The sequence below is a fragment of the Suricata suricatta genome, chromosome 12, assembly GCF_006229205.1.
Source record: "Suricata suricatta isolate VVHF042 chromosome 12, meerkat_22Aug2017_6uvM2_HiC, whole genome shotgun sequence".
Lineage (NCBI taxonomy): Eukaryota > Metazoa > Chordata > Mammalia > Carnivora > Herpestidae > Suricata > Suricata suricatta.
Window position 1 is genome coordinate 14,130,176 of NC_043711.1, and position 18,946 is coordinate 14,149,121.

Here is an 18,946-nt window from a genome sequence, read left to right on the forward strand (position 1 = left end):
CTCTGCTTGGATGTCTCTCTCCAGAACTTTCTTAGGAGAGTCTTCTGGGTTGGTCCTCTGATTTCCTTTGTCCCCCTCCCTTGTTTTCCATTATCTTTGATCTTTTTTTTTTTTTAACTTTTATTTTTTGAGAGAGAAACAGAGCATGAGCAGGGGAGGGGCAGAGAGAGACACAGAATCGGAAGCAGGCTCCAGGCTCTGAGCTGTCAGCGCAGAGCTTCACGCGGAGCTCGAACCCACGAACCATGAGATTATGACCTGAGCTGAAGTCAGACACTTAACCGCCTGAGCCACCCAGCATGACTTCTACAACTTTATCCGCGTCTCCATTTCCCCCTTCTCTTCGTCAGCGTCCACGCCTGCTCCTGCCGCTTCCCGCCCTCTCCTCCCTCTTGCCCACTTCCCCCTTCTTCCTTCTCCAGCCACGTCTTCCTTCTGCCCTGGCTTGTCGCCTCCAGACCCACTGGAACTGGGAGTTTTCCAACACGTGTTTCCTCCTCTCTTCACGTCTTGCTCGCAGGCCTTTGCTTGCTCACGGCCCTGTGCTCCCCCTCAGTGGTTCCCTTCACTCAGCCCGGAAGCTCACCCCGCTTGCACCAGCCTCTAAGCCTGGGAGGGCCTGAGTCAACTCCCCGTTTCCCCCCAACCACTGTGGCATCCCCTAAAATATGGAGGTGGGCGTGTGGCTCCTTCTGTGCCCAGGACCGCAGGGAAGATATTCGCTAACCACTGCCAGGGAGAACTTCTGGAAGCACCGTTTCTCTCTCCCACTGGCCCTGAGGGAAGAGACGCCAGCCCAGGCAATTGTTGGACTGTCTTGTGATCACAAGGTAGAAAGCAATCCCAGGGCGGCCTGGGCCACACCAGTGTGCAGGGAGCCATCTCCCAAACCATTCCAGGCCTCTTTGTAAAAGTAACCTGCTCTTTTATTCAGAAGAATGAACCCCTACTTCTGCCTCAAGTGGGGGTGGGGAGGCGTGCAGTCTGGGAACAACGGCCCTGGGATCTGCTGCCACTGGGCCCAGGACAGTTTTGAGTCAGAAACAGGGGCTCCAAGGGGACCCCTGTCAGGCACAGCGGTGAGCAGGACCCGCACAGCGGGGGCTGCGGGGACTCCCAGGCCCACCTTGCGCCTGAGGACACTGAGGCACGCACAGAGGAGGCGGCCATGAACGCTGGCTCGGCCGGGACCTTGGGGCCCCAAGAGCGTCTTCTGCAGGCGGCTAGGAGCCCGCCAGGTGCCGGTGGAAGTACAGGCCGAAGAGGCTGGAGAGCAGTTGGCAGGCGGTGGTCCACCAGATGAGGAAGGTGAGGACCCCGCGGAGGAAGAGGGGCGTGAGCAGGCTGCCCAGGGCCCCTGTGATCCGCGCTGCCATCTGCTGGGCCTCATCGTCCTCCGGGCCCACCAGGCGATCGTGGGCTGAGGCCGGAGTAGGGGACAGCAGGGGAGCCGGGCCCAGGCCCCAGGAGTAGCCGCCTGTGAGGGTGAAGGCATAGGCGGGGCTGGACCTCTGGGACCCCCACCCAGCGGATGCTCACCCCAGCCCTCAGCGCCACCTCCTACCCTGCCACCACCACAAACTCTGTCTCCTGCCCCTTACCCCAACTTCAGGCCCCTCCTCCTACTCTCCCTGTCCCCCGGCCCTCCAGGCTCCACCCCCACCCTACCCCCACTTACCACCAGGTCCTGTCCCCAATCCACCTTGCTCCACCTGGCTCTGCTGCAACATCAGCTGCTGCCCTGGCTATCCCGCCCCAGCGCCCCTATCCTCTCAGCCCCGCCCACACCCGGCTCCGCCCCCGCCCCCCAGGCCATTCTCACCCAGCGTCTTGAGCAGCAGTGTGCAGTTGAAGGTGAGGATGAGCGGTGTCAGGTACTGCAGGCTCACCACTGTCACGTAGCAGTAGACCCGCACCACCTGATGGGCAGGTAGCAGTGGCTACGGGGCGGGGCGGGGGGAGGTGGCAGCCTTCTGGGCCACCAGGGTGACCCTACGCCCCAGGGTTCGAGATCCCAGCCCTGAGCCCCGTGTTACCTCCCAACCTCGGGAGCCCATACCCGCCTCTGGATCTCACGGGCCTCTATGCGGCCGGCCTCCCGCCGCAGCTGCTCCACGCGGGCCTTGGCCAGGCACAGGTAGGCCTGCAGGTGGGGCCGGGTCACTGCCAGCCTCAGCAGGCACAATGCCACCAGCACCCAGAGGCGCAGGGAGTCGAAGGCTGAGTCCGACAGCCTGTGGGGAGGGGAGTGAGGGGGCTAGGGAGGCCGCCCCTGCCCGGGGTTCTCCCCCAGGGCCCAAGGCTCTTCCTTGAGCCTCAGAGACTGGGGTACACAGAGGGGCCCCCAGCTTCCCTCCCTCCCAGCCCCACCGGGTTCGCACAGGGAGACAGGCATCCCCCCAACGGGTGCCTGGTGCAGGAAGTCTCGTGCAATGGGCTTGGTCCAGAGCGCCAGGATGATCAGAGGGGACAGGAAGCTCATCTGCAGAAGGAACCTATGGGGCGAGGGCACAGAGGAGTGAGGCCTGGGCACCCACCATCCCCCAGCCCCTCCTTTAGATTCCCTGCCGCCCGCCCATCTGGCACTCCGCTTAACTGCAGCATGGGCCGATCTTCCGACATGGTCAGCGCATCCAGATGTGTCTGGGCCAGCCGCAGGCCTGGAAAGGTGAGGAAGGCCCCCAGCATGGATCCCACAAATGCCAGCCCCATGCGGATAGCCAGCTTGGCCAGAGGGAGCCTGAGGAGGAGGGAGGCGTCAGGAGGCTCTGACACCTGTCAGTACCTCACCTGCAGGTCCCAGCCTGGCCGTGCCCCACCCCACTTCCCAGGACTCACGCCCAGTCCCAGCCCTGCATCTTCAGAAGTGGCTCCAAGTTCTGGGTCACACTGGCGAGGCCTAGGGAAGACAAGGAGAGGGCAGTGTCTAATAACCCCCGGACCCTCAGAGTGTGCTCTGCCCTCCTCCCAGATAGGCTTTTACTCCCCAGATAGGAACGAACCAGTAGGAGCCAGGATGGGTGCGAGGCAAAAGGGCCACTGTGTGCTCTGGATATGGGCAATTTTTTTCAACGAAGAGGAAGAGGTACCAGGCAGACACCCTTGATTGGACTAGGGGAGATGGGGAGGCAGATGGTAGACCACTGAATCTGAGCTTCCTGGATTATGCCAGGAATCTAGAGGAGCATGAAGGACTCCCTTAGGAGAAAACCAAAGTTTTGGAAAGAATCCTCAGTCCAGGCCCTCGGATTTTCCACAGAGTAAAAGCAAATAAATATGAGCTCACAACCCAAATCATCAAACACACCAGGGAATAAATCACCATAAAGGAGAGTCAGCAGAAAGAAAAAAAGAAAAAGGAAAGAAAGACAAGTTTAGACCCTACAGACTACAGAAGTTTTGCAGGTGTTATCTTGTGTGAAATGACTGAGGAAAATAAAAGGTGGAATCACAGAAAAGTGACACGAGGCTACCTCAGCGAGCCAGGTATATTTGCAAAGGAATCAGTTAAGCTCATCCAAAGAGAACATACAATTGATGGAATGATAGGTTGTTAAATGGCATATTCAAATCAGCTAAAGGAGGAATGAATGAATTGGATCCAAAGGTCACTCAGATTCCAACTCAGAAAGATTAAAAGGTAGGAAATATGAAGGGAGTTTAAGAGCATAGAAATTCCAGCATCAGTCAAATAGGAGCCCCGGAGAGAAGTGCAGAGAGAATGAAGGAGGAGAGGAGATCTTGGAAAAGAATGACTGAAAAGTCTGCAGAATGAATGACACACACAAAGTATATCAAACTGGATAAATACAAGGAAATCCATACCTAGACACTGTAGTGAAACTGGAATACCAAAAACAAAGAGATCACAAAGCAGCCGGGGATTTAAGACAGATCACCTATAGAGGAAAGACAATTAGATTGGCAGCCAGTGTCGACAGTAATCCCAGAAAAAGAACAAACAGAAAGTGAAAATGCAAGATGGTAGAAATGATGCCAAATATGTCAGTAATCATAATAAATGTAAGCAGGTTAAACTTTGAAGTTAAATGACACAGACTGTCGGACTTGATTGAAAATATCCATCTGTATGTTTTTTAAAGGAGATGTACCTCAACATAAGGTCCCTGTAAGGCTGAAAGAAAAGGGATGTTAAAAAGTCATGCCAAATACTAATCAAAACAAAGGTGGTGTTGTGCATTTGAGGGTTGCTAAGGGAGTAGATCTTAAAAGTTCTCATCACAAGAAAAAAAAAAGCTGTAACTTTGTGGTGATGGATGTTAACCAGATTAATCGTGTCAACTATCATGTAATATATACAAATATTGAATCATGATGTTGTATGCCTGAAACTAACAATGTTATATGTCAATTATATCTCAGCTAAAGAAAAGAAAGCTAGAAAGGATACATTTTTTGCCAGATAAACTACAATAAGACAGAATGTATCATTAGAATCAGAATACATTCTACTAAAAGAAAATACTGACAGAACAATCTGGAGAAATTGAGAGCTACACCATCGCCAAGGGAGATTAACCCTTTAATGACTGACCACAAGTTAGGAAGGAAGGAGATTTGAATTTATTGGACAGATAGTGACAAGGAATAGATGTTCTTCAAAAACATGTGGAATAGTCACTAAAACTGATCATATTTGAGGCCATGATGCAAGTCTTAAAGTTTAAAGAATTTACTTCAAGGAAACCATCTTCTCTAAGCATACTGCAATTAAACTAGAAAAAAAGGTTTTTTTTAAATTTAAAGATCCACATTCAAGGGGCACCTGCTGGCTCAGTCCATGGAGCTTACAACTCTTTATCTCCAGATTGTGAGTTCGAGTTCCATGCTGGATGGAGAGATTATTTAAAAAAGAAAATCTTAAAAATAAATAAATAAGTAAAGTTCCACATTTGAAGTTTCTTAAATAGGTTAAAAAAGAAATGGAAACTTTAAAATACCCAGAACTGCCTGATGATGAAAATTACAAGTCAAAACTTAAGGGGTGGACAAAAGTGGGACTTAGTAAAATACTTACAGCCTTACATGCTATAAATGCTAGAAATAGAAGAGGCTAAAAATTAATGAGCTAAGTAGTCAATGAAGAAATTGGAAACAAGAGAAAGAAGCCTACCAGAGTAGGGCTATAAAAGCTAGAGGTCCTAGCCACACAAAAGGGGGAAATTCAAGATGAAAGAGAACCAAAAGAACCCACCATTCACGAAAAATACAATTGTGTAGCAAGGTTATCCCCCCAGGGAAAACACTCAGTTTAATCCCTATCTCATAACACAATGAACTACCAGGAGTTTAAGGGTTTATGTGAAAGGGAAAACTTGAAATATATATATATACATATATATATATATGTATATATATGTATATATACATATATATATATAGTGTGTGTATATATATATATATATATATATATAGTATCTGAGAGAGGGAGAGAGCAAGTGCAAGTAGGAAAGAGGGGCACAGGGAGAAAGAGAGAAACAGAGAGAGAGAATCTTTAAAATTTGAAGTATTGTGTTGGAAAATATAAAAGTGTTTCTGATTGTAAGGAAAGAAAGAATATTTCTTTAAGACAAAAATCAACTAAAATAATGAACTGCTTGCTGTCCATCAAAAGACACCAGATGTGAGGGCTGCAGCTATTCAATGCTCAGCCCAAAAAGTGTGGTGTGTGTGTGTGTGTGTGTGTGTGTGTGTATGCAGAGAGAATTTAACACAAACATGACCAAACAAATCTAGGTCAAGGGTGTATGCGGTGTCATTAGAGGATTCTTGGAACCATTCTGTTGGTTTGACATTTTTCAAAATACAGTATTTGGGGACAATTTTTTTAAAGACGAAAAAACACCACAAAGAAAGTGAAAAGCCACACCACAAATTAGAAGATACAATCCCCCCCCCCCCCACACACACATTTTAACTTCTTTAAAGTCAGGATACACAGGACCACTGATGGCTTGCAATACTTTAAGTAACAGTGTTTTTTATCCTCATGAAATAATGGTGTGTCAGATTGGATAGGAGGAAGTATGTGCAACATATGTAACAAAGGGCCAGTTTCCAGAATATATAAAGAAACTCTACAAATCAACAAGAAAAAGATATATAGCCCAAGAAAAGCTTCCTAACATTGGATTTGACAATGATGTCTTGGATATGATTAACAAAGGTACACACAACAAAAGAAAAATAGATAATTTGGATTCATGAGAATTAAACATTTTTGTACATCAAAAGATATGATCAGGGCGCCTGGGTGCCTCAGTCAGTTAAGTATCGACTCTTGATTTCAGCTCAGGTCAAAATCTCACAGTTTGTGGGTTTGAGCCCAGGGTAGGGCTCCACACTGATGGTGTGGAGCCTGCTTGGGATTCTCTCTTCCTCTCTCTCTACCTTTCCCCTCCTCTCTCTCTCTCAAAATGGATAGATAAACTTAAAATTGTGCGCGCGCACACACACACACACACACACACACACACACACACATATAACAAACAGAATGAAAAGACAACCCACAGAACTGGAGAAAATATTTGCAAACCATACATATGATAAGGGATTAATATCCTAATATACATATAGAACTCTGAAAACTCATCACCAAAAAAATAGGTTCAAAGAAAAGGCAAAAGGGGTGGGGATGCCTGGCTGGCTCACTTGATAGAGAGAGTAACTCTTGATCTCAGGCTTGTGAGTTCGAGTCTCATATTGGGTGTAGAGATAACTTAAAAATGAACTCTTCATGGGGCGCCTGGGTAGCTCAGTCAGTTAAGCATCTGACTCTTGATCTTGGCTCAGGTCATGATCTCACGGTTCATGAGATTGAGTCCCATGACAGGATACTCTCTCTCTCCCTCTCTGCCTTCCCCCTGCTTTCACTCTCGCTCTCTCTCTCAAATAAATTAAAAAAAAAAGTTAAACAGAAATTACTATAAAACCCAGCAATTCCACCTCTGGATCTGTGCCCAAAAGAATAAAGAGCAGGGTTTTGAAGAGAGTCGTACCCATGTTCAGAACAACACTATTCACAACAGCTAAGACATAAGGCAACATAAATGTCCACCAATACATGAATGGATGAGCAAAATGGGGTATATTCATGCAATGGAATATTATTCACCTTAAAAAGCAAGGGTATTTGGACACAGGTTACAATGAACCTTAAGGACATCTTCCTGAGTGAAATAAGCGAGTCACTCAAATACAGATGCCGCATAATCCCCTTCATATAAAGCACCTGAAGTCAGATTCATAGACACAGAAGGTAGGGTGGATGGAGCCAGGGGCTGGGGGCGGGAGGTGGGGGCTGGAGCGTTGGTGTTTAATGGGGACAGAGTTTCAGATGCACAAGGCGAAGAGAGAGGAAATGGATGGTGATGATGGTCACACAGTAGTGTGAATGTACTTAATGCCACTGGAGTGTACACTTAAAAATGGTGACAATGGTAAGCTTTACGTTATGTGTATTTGCCACAATAAAAAAAAAAAAAACGGGGGGGACCACATACGCCCTCAAAGAAAAATGGACAACTGTATGAACAGGGTCTTCAAAGAAGAGGAAATGAGAAGCATGAGTAAACAGGAAAAGATGATCACCCTCCCAGGTAATCAGAGAAATGCATGTTAAGACCACCAAAGGCGGGGCGCCTGGGTGGCTCAGTCGGTTAGGCCTCCGACTTCAGCTCAGGTCAGATCTCACGTTCGTGGGTTCGAGCCCCGCGTCAGGCTCTGTGCTGACAGCTAGCTCAGGGCCTGGAGCCTGCTTCCGGTTCTGCGTCTCCTTCTCTCTCTGCCCCTCCCCCTCTCATGCTCTGTCTCTCTCTGTACCAAAAATAAATAAAACATTAAAAAAATTTTTTTAATTAAAAAAAAAATTAAAGCCACCCAGACCAGCATGGCCTAGTTTTGTAAACAACATCGCAGAAGACAGAAAAGCACCAGCAGGCAGACTGCCCACAGGCTGACACCGTCCGTGACAGCGAGCAAAACTGTATGATGAATTCTTTAGGGACAGAAGCATGTGTGATGCAACTATTTTTTTTAAAAGGCAGAGGAATGAGAAACACAAAGTTTGAGAGACTGGTTGGGGCTGTGAGTAGGGGAGGGAGGTGACGGGATTGGGAAGGAGCACCAGAGACCTGCAGGAACACAGGGAATGTTCTAGTTCTCATTTAAGAGGTGAGTTCATTACATTATTATTTTGCTTTGTAATTTACATATACATATTCATATATTGTGTGTTTATATGTATATAAAACATTGCATGATTTTAAAAATCAAGATGCAGGGAGAATTGGTGAAGATAAAGCTCAAGGAGCAGCAAGGGTGTGCAGACCATGGTGAGTATTTTGATCTTTGTCCAAAGACACTGGAGTTTGGTATTAGGCAGAGAAGGGATGTGACACAAATTATATCTTTAAAAGACTATCCAAAGAATAAGTCAAAAGTAAAATGAGAAATGAAGAAAAAATATTTGCCACTACTATCATACACAAAGGCTAATGTCCTTTATATACAAAGAGCTCATACAAATCAATAAAAGAGTCAACAACCCAGTAGAAAACTGGGCAAAAGAACAGACCTTTCCTGGAAGGAAGATAGAACTGACTCTTCAACATATGAAAAGATACTCAACCTCGCCTATATTTTCATCCATCAGGTTACCCAAGACAAAAAAGTCTGAGGAAACATGTTGAAGAGAATGTAAGGAAACAGGCACTTCATTAATCTTCTCCTAAATGGTAATTTGCAACATCATCAAAATTACAAATGCACGTTCTTGCACAGGGCCACATGCGTAAGGCTGTTCCCACACAATCCTGCTGTATAACAACACGATGTTGAACGACAGTGTTTGATAGTGAAAGACCTAAGATGCCTCACTAGCAGTAGGTAGCATGTCCGTCTCACAACAGGGAAGACAGAGACACCCGGACGAGGCAGACTGGTTAAATAATCACGGGACAGCCGCACAACGAAATAATACGTGGGGACTATGAAAAATCCCACGCTGTGTATAGCATCAAGGGACACACTCCAAATTAATGTTTTCAAGGGAAAAAGACAGGATGTAAGGGCCATAAACACTACCACTTTATGGGAACACAGGAAAGCGGCCCCCAGGCTTCCTCTTGGAAGGAGAGCCAGCGCGGGTGATTTTTGCCTTGATATATACCCTCTTGTACTTAATGAATTTTGTGCCATTTACCCATTTCCTTCACTGGATTAAATTATTAGTCAAGTCATGACGGCAGTCGGGGGAGAGGACAGATGAGGGGAACAGGTGTGTGCCCTGTGAAAAAAGACAGCTGCAGGCACCCATCAGAGACAGTGACACAGGATACCCTATTGCCCCCGAAACGCAAGGGGGTACCCAGGGTGGCCAGCATCCGTAGAGACCACTCAGGCCCAAGGAGTCCGCTCCTTCACCTGTTACATGCCACTTAAACCCCACCCTCACAGACTTCTGGCAGGGAGTGATGGACGCGGGGACCCTGTGCCCCAAAGACTGCACATACCTGGCTCCAGGCCCAGCTCCAGAGTCTCCTCCCGCACCACCTGCACCAGCATGGCCAGGAGCAGGAAGAAGAAGGCGAAGGTGAGGCAGACAGAGCGTTCGCCCCCCTCCTCGGCGCTGAAGTATAGCCGGGTCACTGTCAGGAACATCTTGCTGGGGGCGGGGCTAAGGAAGCAGTGAGCAGCTCTAGTGCCCCTCCCCCACTCCCAGCCAGCGACCCCCAGCTCTAGAACCCGAACACCATCGTTGGGGTTCGGAGCCTCGGGGAGCAGGGCAGTGGCTGGGGAGGAGAGGACGCTGCTGATCAAGCCCAGGACACAAGGTCCGGTGCTGCTGATGCCTGTGTCAGCTGGATGGGGACGTGTGGGTGGAAGGCAGGCCTGGGCCTCCAGCTCAGCGTCATCACATGACCTGCGGCCATTTCTGACTAAAATGGCCAGGAAGTCTGTCTCCTCAGCAGGTCTCGCCTCCTGGCTGCCTTCACAGCAGGTGAGTTTTCCCTTCCTCTGAGAAGCCATCAGAGATACAAGGACCATGTCCCCAGTCTGCTCTGCAAGAGACCCATGGGGGTTTCCAGAACCAGTGCGGGCTTCAAGATGGACTTTTCTTCTGCACATGCCCATTCTGCAAGGGCATTTTCTTAGATTTTGGTCCTCAGTGTCACAGGTTTGCCTCTGTTCTCTGGGCACTTTCATTAAAAAACAAAACAAAATAAAACAACAAAACAAAACAAACCATAGCAGAGGAGCATCTTTTTTTTTTTTTTACTTGCTTTGGCCAAGAGAATGGACAGGGATGGGTGTGGGGGCCCAGGAGGCCTGCAGCACCCCATCTTCCCAGGTGGTGTTTCTGCTACCACCAGGAAGCTTGGCTTAGCCTGCTGGAAGGTGGGACCCCTTAGGCACAGAGATGAGGCGGCCCAGCTGAGCCCCAGCCCAGGAGGAGAGCAAATAAAATAGTTGACTGTTTTACATGACCCAGTTTGGGGAAGTTTTGTAGGAGGGCTGCCAATGACTGATATACCGACTGAGGGCAGGGGGGAGAAAGGAAAACAAGGAAAGCTGGAGTCCAGCTCCCACCTGCCTCCCTCCTCCCTGACCCCCCGCCCGGGGAGCCCGAGGAAGGATACATGGAGAAAGCGACAGTGAGCAAGCACCAGAACACGGCGATGTTGGTCTCCTGGGCCGGGCCCAGCACGTAGTAGTAGGCCTCTGTGAAGACATACACGCCACCCGCGTACACGGCGAAGTCCACGAACCACTGATATTCCAGGAAGAAGCGCAGGACTGCGGGGAGCGCGCAGCTCAGCCGGCGCCCGGCTAGGGCCACTCCCCTCACTGGTCCCGCCAGGGTGTGGGCTGAGGCTGGGGAGTTGGGGACACAGCTGGACTGTTACCAAGGGCGTCAACCGCTGTGAGGGGACAGGTCTCCAGCTGGAAAGGGGCGTCTCGGGGCACAGACAAGGGCTTCTCTTCACTATAGCCATTGGCCCACCTGCAGGGGTGGGGGGAGCAGTACAGGGGAGAATCAAAGCAGGATCCTCTGTTCTCTGCTCCCCAGGCAGCCATGGCAGCCCACCCCACGCCAGCCTGAGAGGCTCCCGGTGCCATCCTCAGAGCACAGGAGGACCTGGCTTGGGAATTACCTTCTCCCCAGGCCTCGGTCTCCGCACACCAGGGTGAGGACACCACCAGCCACCTGCTCACAGGGCTGGCCCAGAGCGAACTTCCAATAAGCATTAGACAATCAAACAAATGACAGTGATGTCTTCTCAGCCTGGGGTGTCCCCTCCTCTCCTCTGTGCCCAGAGCTGCCCCTGGAAGGGGAGCCACTCACCTAAAGCTGGGGGCTCACTCACCGGTCCTTCCTGCCTCTGGGCCTCTGCTTTCCTTCCAGGGCCCGAAGCTCTTCCTCAGAAGGGTGCTTGTATCGGAAGAGACTGAGGGCAAAGACAGGAAGTCAGGAAAGCTCAGGCACAGAGGGACCAAGGCAGTGAAGCCTCAAACCCAGGACTGGAGTCAGGAGGAGTGCTGGACCCAAAATGCATGGGGACAGGAAGGGCAGGGGCCATGCAAGGCCAGGGGAAGGCCCAGGATGTGGGCTGGGGGCTTACTGGGGGGAAGGGAGTGTGGTGAGAAGCTCTGGGGAAAAGGCAGGGTGGGGGGGCGGCGGGAGGCCTGGACATCCCTGAAATCTACTGGCTTTCTCTTCTGGCAGAGGCATGTGCATTGTCCCGGAGAAAAAGTTCACAAGTTTCCACCCGATCTCAGAAAGGGTCAGAAATCCAAACAGGGACAAAAAGCATCGCAGGAAACAGATCTCCAGCGAGAGCAGTGTGGGAGGGGGTGGACTGCAGCAAGGCAGGAGTGTGGGGAGCAGGGGCTCTTCTAAGTGTGAGATGTGGTCTCACGGGTGTGGACATCGGTCAAAACGGACCCGACTGTGTGCTTCAAACATTGGCAGTTTATAGTACGTCAAGCAAAAAACCAAAACCACTCTGCAGGGCAGGAGGCGGGGGAGGGGGAGTAGGGGGCGGGGCCCGGTGGGACTCCTCCCACCACCCGGGGCGGGGCTGTGGCTCACCTGCCATTGCAGAGCAGCCAGCGAGCGAAGGAGCAGTGCGGCGCCAGCCTATGCATGAGGGTGGCGGTGAGCAGGGTCACCACCAGTTGCACGCCCAGGACCGCCTGGGGGGAGGGAACACGAAGGGTAGTGCCTGCCAGGTCACAAGCTCACTCCCTCAGAACTCAGGCTATTTATAGAGAGACTGGGGCCAGGTTGGGAGGCGGGCCTCCCAGCCTCCAGCTGCATCATGGAGGGCCTGGAGTGGGCTCAGACTCAACCCTGGGAGCTCCTCCTGTGTGTGGATTCCCCTGCTCCCTCCCACCACCACCTAGCTGGGGTGTAAGGTGGCGGAGAGCACACACCCGAGAAGATATTGCTCTGGATTTCAGGTATTCATCTCCCTGAGGCCTCCGTTTCCCCATCTGGAAATGGGGTGCTGCCTATTTTATGTGTTGTCAAGACCACCTTCAGGACCTACAGGGAGCCTGGCAGAGCCAGGGATAGAGGTTCCTCCCCCACACATCCCAGTTCACCCTGGCACTTCCCCTCCCCCTCCTCCCCACCTTAAATTACCCTGAGGATGCCAGCACCCTCTCCCTCTCCCTCCCTTTGTAATCAACTTCCTTGGAGGTCCTATTTCTGGCCACCACCAGTTTCAGGACAAAGACTTACGCATTTGAGTGGGATGACTTTTTAAATTAGGAATTTCTCTGGAATTTCTCACCAAGTTCTACGTAACAAACTTTCTAACAATTCCTAACACGTTGTCACATATTCATTCTAAAACGTTTTGGAAGAAATGCTTTTGGTAATCAGTCTGAGGCTGGGTTTTCCTGCTTGAACGCAGTAAATACCAATTTGGTATCAGTAATTATGTAATTATATAAAATTATGTGCTCAGGAGAGCTGTCGACCAGTATCATGTTATTATAATTAACAACAAAAGTGAAATAAAGATTATGTTAATATTAATTATTAAAAGTGTCCACTAATCAGGCAAAATATGCTAATTTTAATAGGAAAAGCTCTAGTATAATAGGTATCGAGACAGCACAGGAATTCAGAATGACTGCTGAGAAATCCATCATTAAAATAACTAATAGCATGGGGGGGGGCGGAGGGGAATCGATCCTACAACCCTGGGATCATGACCTGAGCCGAAATCAAGAGTAGGTTGCTGAACCGACTGAGCCACCCAGGCACCCCTCTATCCCTGTAACTTGTAACCTGAAACCAGAAACATCTGCTCAGTAATAAGGTCAGGTCTCTAAATCACACTAACCTTCTATTCTCACTGCTCACCCTCCCTAACTAACCCCCAGGTGCCAACTAGCTAGAGGTCACAAAAGTCCCAGTACACGATCAAGGTCAGGAGGCGCCCTTCCTAGCCCAGGGAGGAGGGCCACTCTGAGGGCCCGCCCCTCCACCTAGGATCCTCTTCCGCCCCTCCCCGCACCCAGAGCCTCCCATCCGCTCCTCCTGAGACATCAGATCCTGGGCCCCCCTGCCGACTTTTCTCTTCCTTCTGCGGCCTCTACCCCAGTACTCAATCCCCTGCTAGGCTTTTAACCACCTACCGCGCCCCACGACCCCAACAGAGCAGCACCTCTAGCCTGAACCTCTCTCTGTGGGGTTCGCAAATCATCTGGGGAGGCCCCAATACCCGCACATCACGGCCGCACTCTGCGGCGACCCAGGATGTCACTCAACATCCAACTCCTGTTCGCAGCCCGCAAGGCCTGGCGGGCCCAGCTCAAGACACCCAGCCTCACTGCCTGTAACCGCCCGGTTCTCTCAGCAGCCCTGCCGGCGTCGAACCACTGGGGTCTCAGAGGCCCTCCCGGACCCCCGGGCTCTCCACTGCAGACCCCATCATCCTCTGACACCTCCCAGGGAGGGGACTCCTTCAAACTTCGGTTCCAGCACCTAGCATAGGATGGGAAGGAAGGAAGGAAGGAAGGGAGGAAGGGAGGGAGGGAGGGAGGGAGGGAGGGAGGAAGGAAGGAAGGAAGGAAGGAAGGAAGGAGAGAGTAAAAGGGAGGGAAGAAGGAGGAAAGGAAGGGAAAAAGAGACAGGCATCCCTCCACCTGAGGCTCCCGAGATCAGTCCGGGATGTTTATCAAGCCCCGCTGCCCCCACCACCACCCCCAGCAACCTCCCGTCTTGAGGTTCTGGCTTTGCAGATCTCCAAAGATATCGGGGGCCTCCCATCAGCCCACGTTCCTCTCCTGCTCAAAGCCTTTCCCTGGATCTACAATCCAAGAACACAAGAATCCTGCTACCTGCTAACACCAATGAGACTTTCCTCCATACTGTTCTGAGAACGCCACCGCTCACCTCCCACAGCTTCCTGCACCCGGGTCTGGAACCACGTCCATGTTTCACGTTCAGGCGCACCTCCGAACACCCCTCTTTGGGGACTCCCCCTAGCAGGGTCGGGTCATGTTCCAGGCCCTCCTTCTGCCAGTCCAAACACCTAGGGGTTGGCAGTTCCCGCTCTCACCCGGCACCAGCCTGACTCACAGTGGGCAGGCTAAGTTTTAGGAATAAACTTAATAAGAATAAAGTCAATAGGTTGGACCCAGAACCACGTGAGACTTGAAGGTTCCAACTGTGCTGTCACCAATTCCGGGACCCTGGCTCGCCCTGCGGCCACCCAGATCCCTTCCGCCTGGCTCTGCCTCCCAGGGTTCTCCCTGGCCCTTCCACACACCCCGACCACGCAGTGGCCCCCTTGTTTATGCAGGCTGGGCCCCAGGGGGGACCCCAGATGTCCCTAGAGAGGATCTCTACGCTCTCGGGTCCCCAGTCCCCTTCGCAGGGCTGCGACCCCTCCACAGGACTCCAGGCGCCCAGAGGGTCCCCAGAGATTTTCCAGAATTCCCGAACGCTCAGGGGCCTCCAGTCCCATAGGCAGAACCCCCCCAAAGCCACAGCGAGACTTTGAACCCAGAGAGCTCACACGGCCCTCAGCGCAACCCAGAGTTCTTCAGAGCTCCCAATCCCCACAAAGAAATCCCCGTCCTCTCGGTGTCCCCCTGGACCCCCTCGGAGGGATTTCCCACCCCTCAAGGCCTCCCATACAGCGGGCAGCGGCTCACCATGTCGCCCGCGGGAGCGCGGTCCGCTGACCTGCGGCTCCGGGCACCTAGAGGGAATCCAACCAATCAGGACCCAACTCCGTTCTGACAAACAGCCCGTAAGACCAATCGTCAGGCTTGGAGCTGGAGCAACCTAGAGGGAAACGAGGTCGCTTGCTTTGCATGCCGGAAGTTGTAGTTTGAGGACGCTCGGTAAGCTCAGACTCGGTTGAGCCAGGAGTGTCTCTGGGATCTTGTGGACTGTCCTTTCTGAGATTCCGTCTTCTAGCATCTGGACCTATCTCGCAGGTCTGAGGCATACATTAATTTATCCAAACCCTGTCTTCCGCTGGAGAGTTATGAGTGTGGAAATCCCCTGATCTAGAATATTCAATGGCTTCCAATGACTAGATTCACAAGTGCCCAGACTGAATTCTTACACCTCTACTTGACTTCAGTCGGCTCCCAGCACTATTATATCACTATAGTACAGCTTGCCACTGGCCATGCTATCTCATACCTCCAGGTCCCTGTAAATTTTATCATTCATCTTGGAATACCTCCTTTCTCAATCTTTTTCATTTGGCAAAGCCTTACTCATTTCTATTAGCCAGGACTCTTGATTGTCACACACACACACACACACCAACTCGAGTGGGCTCCAGTAATAATAATAATAATTAAAAAGGAAAATTTTGTAACAACAAAAAGCATAGTCAGCTTCAGGCATGGCTGGATCAAGGACAAAAAAATATCAGTTTCAAGAATCTGATGTTTTAGGGGCACCTGGGTGGTTCAGTGGGTTGAGCATCAGACTCTTGATTTCTGATCAGGTCATGATCCTAGGGTCATTGGATGGAGCCCATCATCAGGCTCAATGCTGAGTGTGGAGCCTGCTTGAGAGTCTCTCTCTCTCTCTCTCTCTCTCTCTCTGCCCCACTCCCCTGCTCATGCATGCTCTCGCTCTCTCTCTCTCTCTTGAAAGGAATCTGATGTTTTGTGTTTCAAGGCTTGAAGGAAAAGGCTTATAGTCTAGGAACCTAAGTTTTGCCATCTGCGTTTTTATGGATAAGTGCGTCTGCCTGCATGTGGACATACATGTGGGTTTGATAAGATGTCTGAGGGTTTTTATGGGGCCCATGAGTGGGGCCTGTATAGTTGATTACTATGTCTCTGTGGATGTTTTTGTCTTTGTTTATGAGCATGTGTGGATGTCTGTTTGGAAGGGATTCACTGTGGCTTCCATCCTCTGAACACAGAGGGTCCCCTTGAGAAAAGATCGGTGACAGTGGTGGTGAGGGTCACGAGATTTCCCTGGACCGACATAGGGGCCATGACTGATTTATGAATCCATGAGGGATGCAGGGAAGCTGGGATTTGGGGAGGGTGTCAGAGAAGGGGAAGAGGAGGGAGGGGTATTTCGTCCAAGTCCTCTGCACACCAAGCTGGGGAGGTGGAATGGCTTACTCATGTGCTCCCTCTAGCAGGCTGAGGGCAGTACAATTGTCTCCATTTTATTGAAGAAGATACTGAGGCTCTGGGAGACCCAAATCTCTGCTTCACACCTTGACCTCTCCCCCTGGATCCGGGGTTTATGAGTCTAGGTGTCACAGCGCCCCCTAGGCGGTGAAACACAGGAAACTCACACATATCCTGGACCTCGGGGTTCCTCATCTTCCATCCACCATCCTCCACCTCAACCCCTCCCCAGTCTATTATTCCCTGAGCAGCTTGGGGATGCCTCTTAACTCTTGAGCCAAATAATGTCTCCCCTCTGTTCTGAAACAGACACTCCTCCCTCTTTATTCTACATTGGATGTGCATGTGGTCTGTCCTATATTGGGCATTCCTTGTTCTCTAATCTCCATTGGGTAAATCCACATTCTGTATCCTACATTGGTTATTTCATGATCTCTGATCCCCACAAGACACACCTTATGTCTGTCTACATTAACATCCCACCCTCTCCGACACTGAAATCCACACTTTCAGTTCCACAGTGACCATTCCACCATCTCTACTTATGATGCTTTTGAAAATGCATCTCTCAGATATGACTACATTTGTGCCCAGGCCACAATTCCCATGATGCTTTCAACCAGTGACTGAGATCCTGGGAAACTCAGTGACCCTCTGATGGTGACAATGGCCCTGACTGACATCACCATGGTGTCTTTACAAAGGCTGGCAGAAGACAGTTCCACACAACCCTCCCTGCGTCCTCCTGCACAGAGCCAGCAGGTGCAGAGCTGGAGTCTGGACGCAAAGGGGTTTCCAGAAGCTGGTAGCCTGCTCACTGACCTCTCATGGCCCAGGTCACCCCAAGCTATACATGTAAAATCACACATGTGCACGCAACATGTGACACAGCCCTTCTGAGTCCCCAGGCTCAGAGCCCCTGGAAGCCAAGAGAGATTTTTTAAAAGTTTATTTTATTTATTTTGAGAGAGGGACAGAGAGCAAGAGAGAGAGAACAGGGGACAGAGAGAGAATTTCAAGCAGGCTCCACGCTGTCAGCACAGAGCCCAATGCAGGGCTCGAACCATGAGATCATGATCTGAGTCGAAGCCAAAAATCAGAGGCTTAACCGACTGAGCCCCCCAGGTGCCCCGGGGTTTTATTTTTTTATTACTATTTCTTTTTTCTTTTTCTTTTTTTTCTGAGTGGGGAGCACTGAATCCAAAGCATACTATTGGACGCCCCCTAATGGATGATGGAGAAAGTGCAGCCTCCTGGGATGGGTATGCAGAACCACACCCACCAGCCCGAGTCCCCCACCACTCAGTCTTTGAAAGCAGTCTACGTTTTTATGAACCCCACACTGGGCACTTAGCCTGTGGGCACTGACTTCAGGGACAAGCCTGGCTTCTTGTCCACCGTGAGGGTGAGATCTGAAGCCTTAGAAGGGACCCTCCCAGCCTTGCCTCCATTTCACCCAACCAAGGCTTGGGGCTGGATGTGTTACTAGGGGGGCTCAGGGCAGGGGAAATAGTGGGCGACAGGGGCAGCAGACGGAGTAGAGTGGGTGGGAGCAGTCCAAGAGCTCAGGAAGGTCAGGGATCAAATCTGCATGTTATAAACATCCCACTGAGACAACTTCGGGGTGGCTGGACTAGAGAAGCCAATGGAGCTCCCTCCGGCCCCTGGACACCCAGGTCTACCCTCAGGAGACCGGCCAGAATGGGGAGAGGTTGTGGGCCCCAACAGTGGGTAGATAAACGCCCGGCTCCGTCCTCCCTCTAGGGGATCGAAACTGCTGGGTCAAGGAATCAAGGGACATGCTCACTGAAAAGATGAATAGTGTATCGACCTCTAGCAGCTGGCGGTAGCACAACATTCAGAATTCCCAAGTGCTTCTTGCAGTAAGCGATTGCATCCTAGCCTAGAGTCTTCCCCTTGAGCACAAGACTCGACATCCTCAGGAGGTGGAGGGTAAACAGCCCAGCCTCTTGCCTCTGGAGTGGAACCACATTAATTGCATGCTCTAAGCCGTTTCCCAGGGTCCTTAGGGGTAGAGGATGGTGGGCGGCGCTGCTCTCCAAGTCACCTGCTCGCTGGCGCCCCCTGCAGGGCTCTTCCCCGCCACGCCCCTACCACTTAATGGCCTTCCTCCGGGATACTCATCCTCGGATACTCATCCTCGAATCTCGTCTCAGGGTAGGATTCTGGAGGAGATACCGCAAACTGAGACAAGGCAAGACTGAGTCCTCTTGGGAAGAGATGGGAGGACCCGGACGTGGTGGTGGCTCTGAGCAGGGACAGACAG

General features: G+C 51.0%; 1 protein-coding gene across 1 annotated transcript; it reads right to left on the minus strand.

Moving 5' to 3' along the window:
- Positions 1-904: 904 nt before the first annotated feature.
- TMEM161A (transmembrane protein 161A) lies at positions 905-15,253 on the minus strand. The gene is made up of 12 exons (XM_029918078.1): positions 15,202-15,253; positions 12,119-12,222; positions 11,394-11,474; positions 10,932-11,029; positions 10,665-10,821; positions 9,537-9,688; positions 2,839-2,899; positions 2,597-2,740; positions 2,382-2,495; positions 2,060-2,234; positions 1,823-1,919; positions 905-1,477 (listed from the first exon to the last, which is right to left on the minus strand). The coding sequence occupies exons 1-12, from the start codon at positions 15,202-15,204 to the stop codon at positions 1,224-1,226; spliced, it is 1,440 nt and encodes a 479-aa protein (XP_029773938.1). The 5' UTR covers positions 15,205-15,253; the 3' UTR covers positions 905-1,223.
- Positions 15,254-18,946: the final 3,693 nt, after the last annotated feature.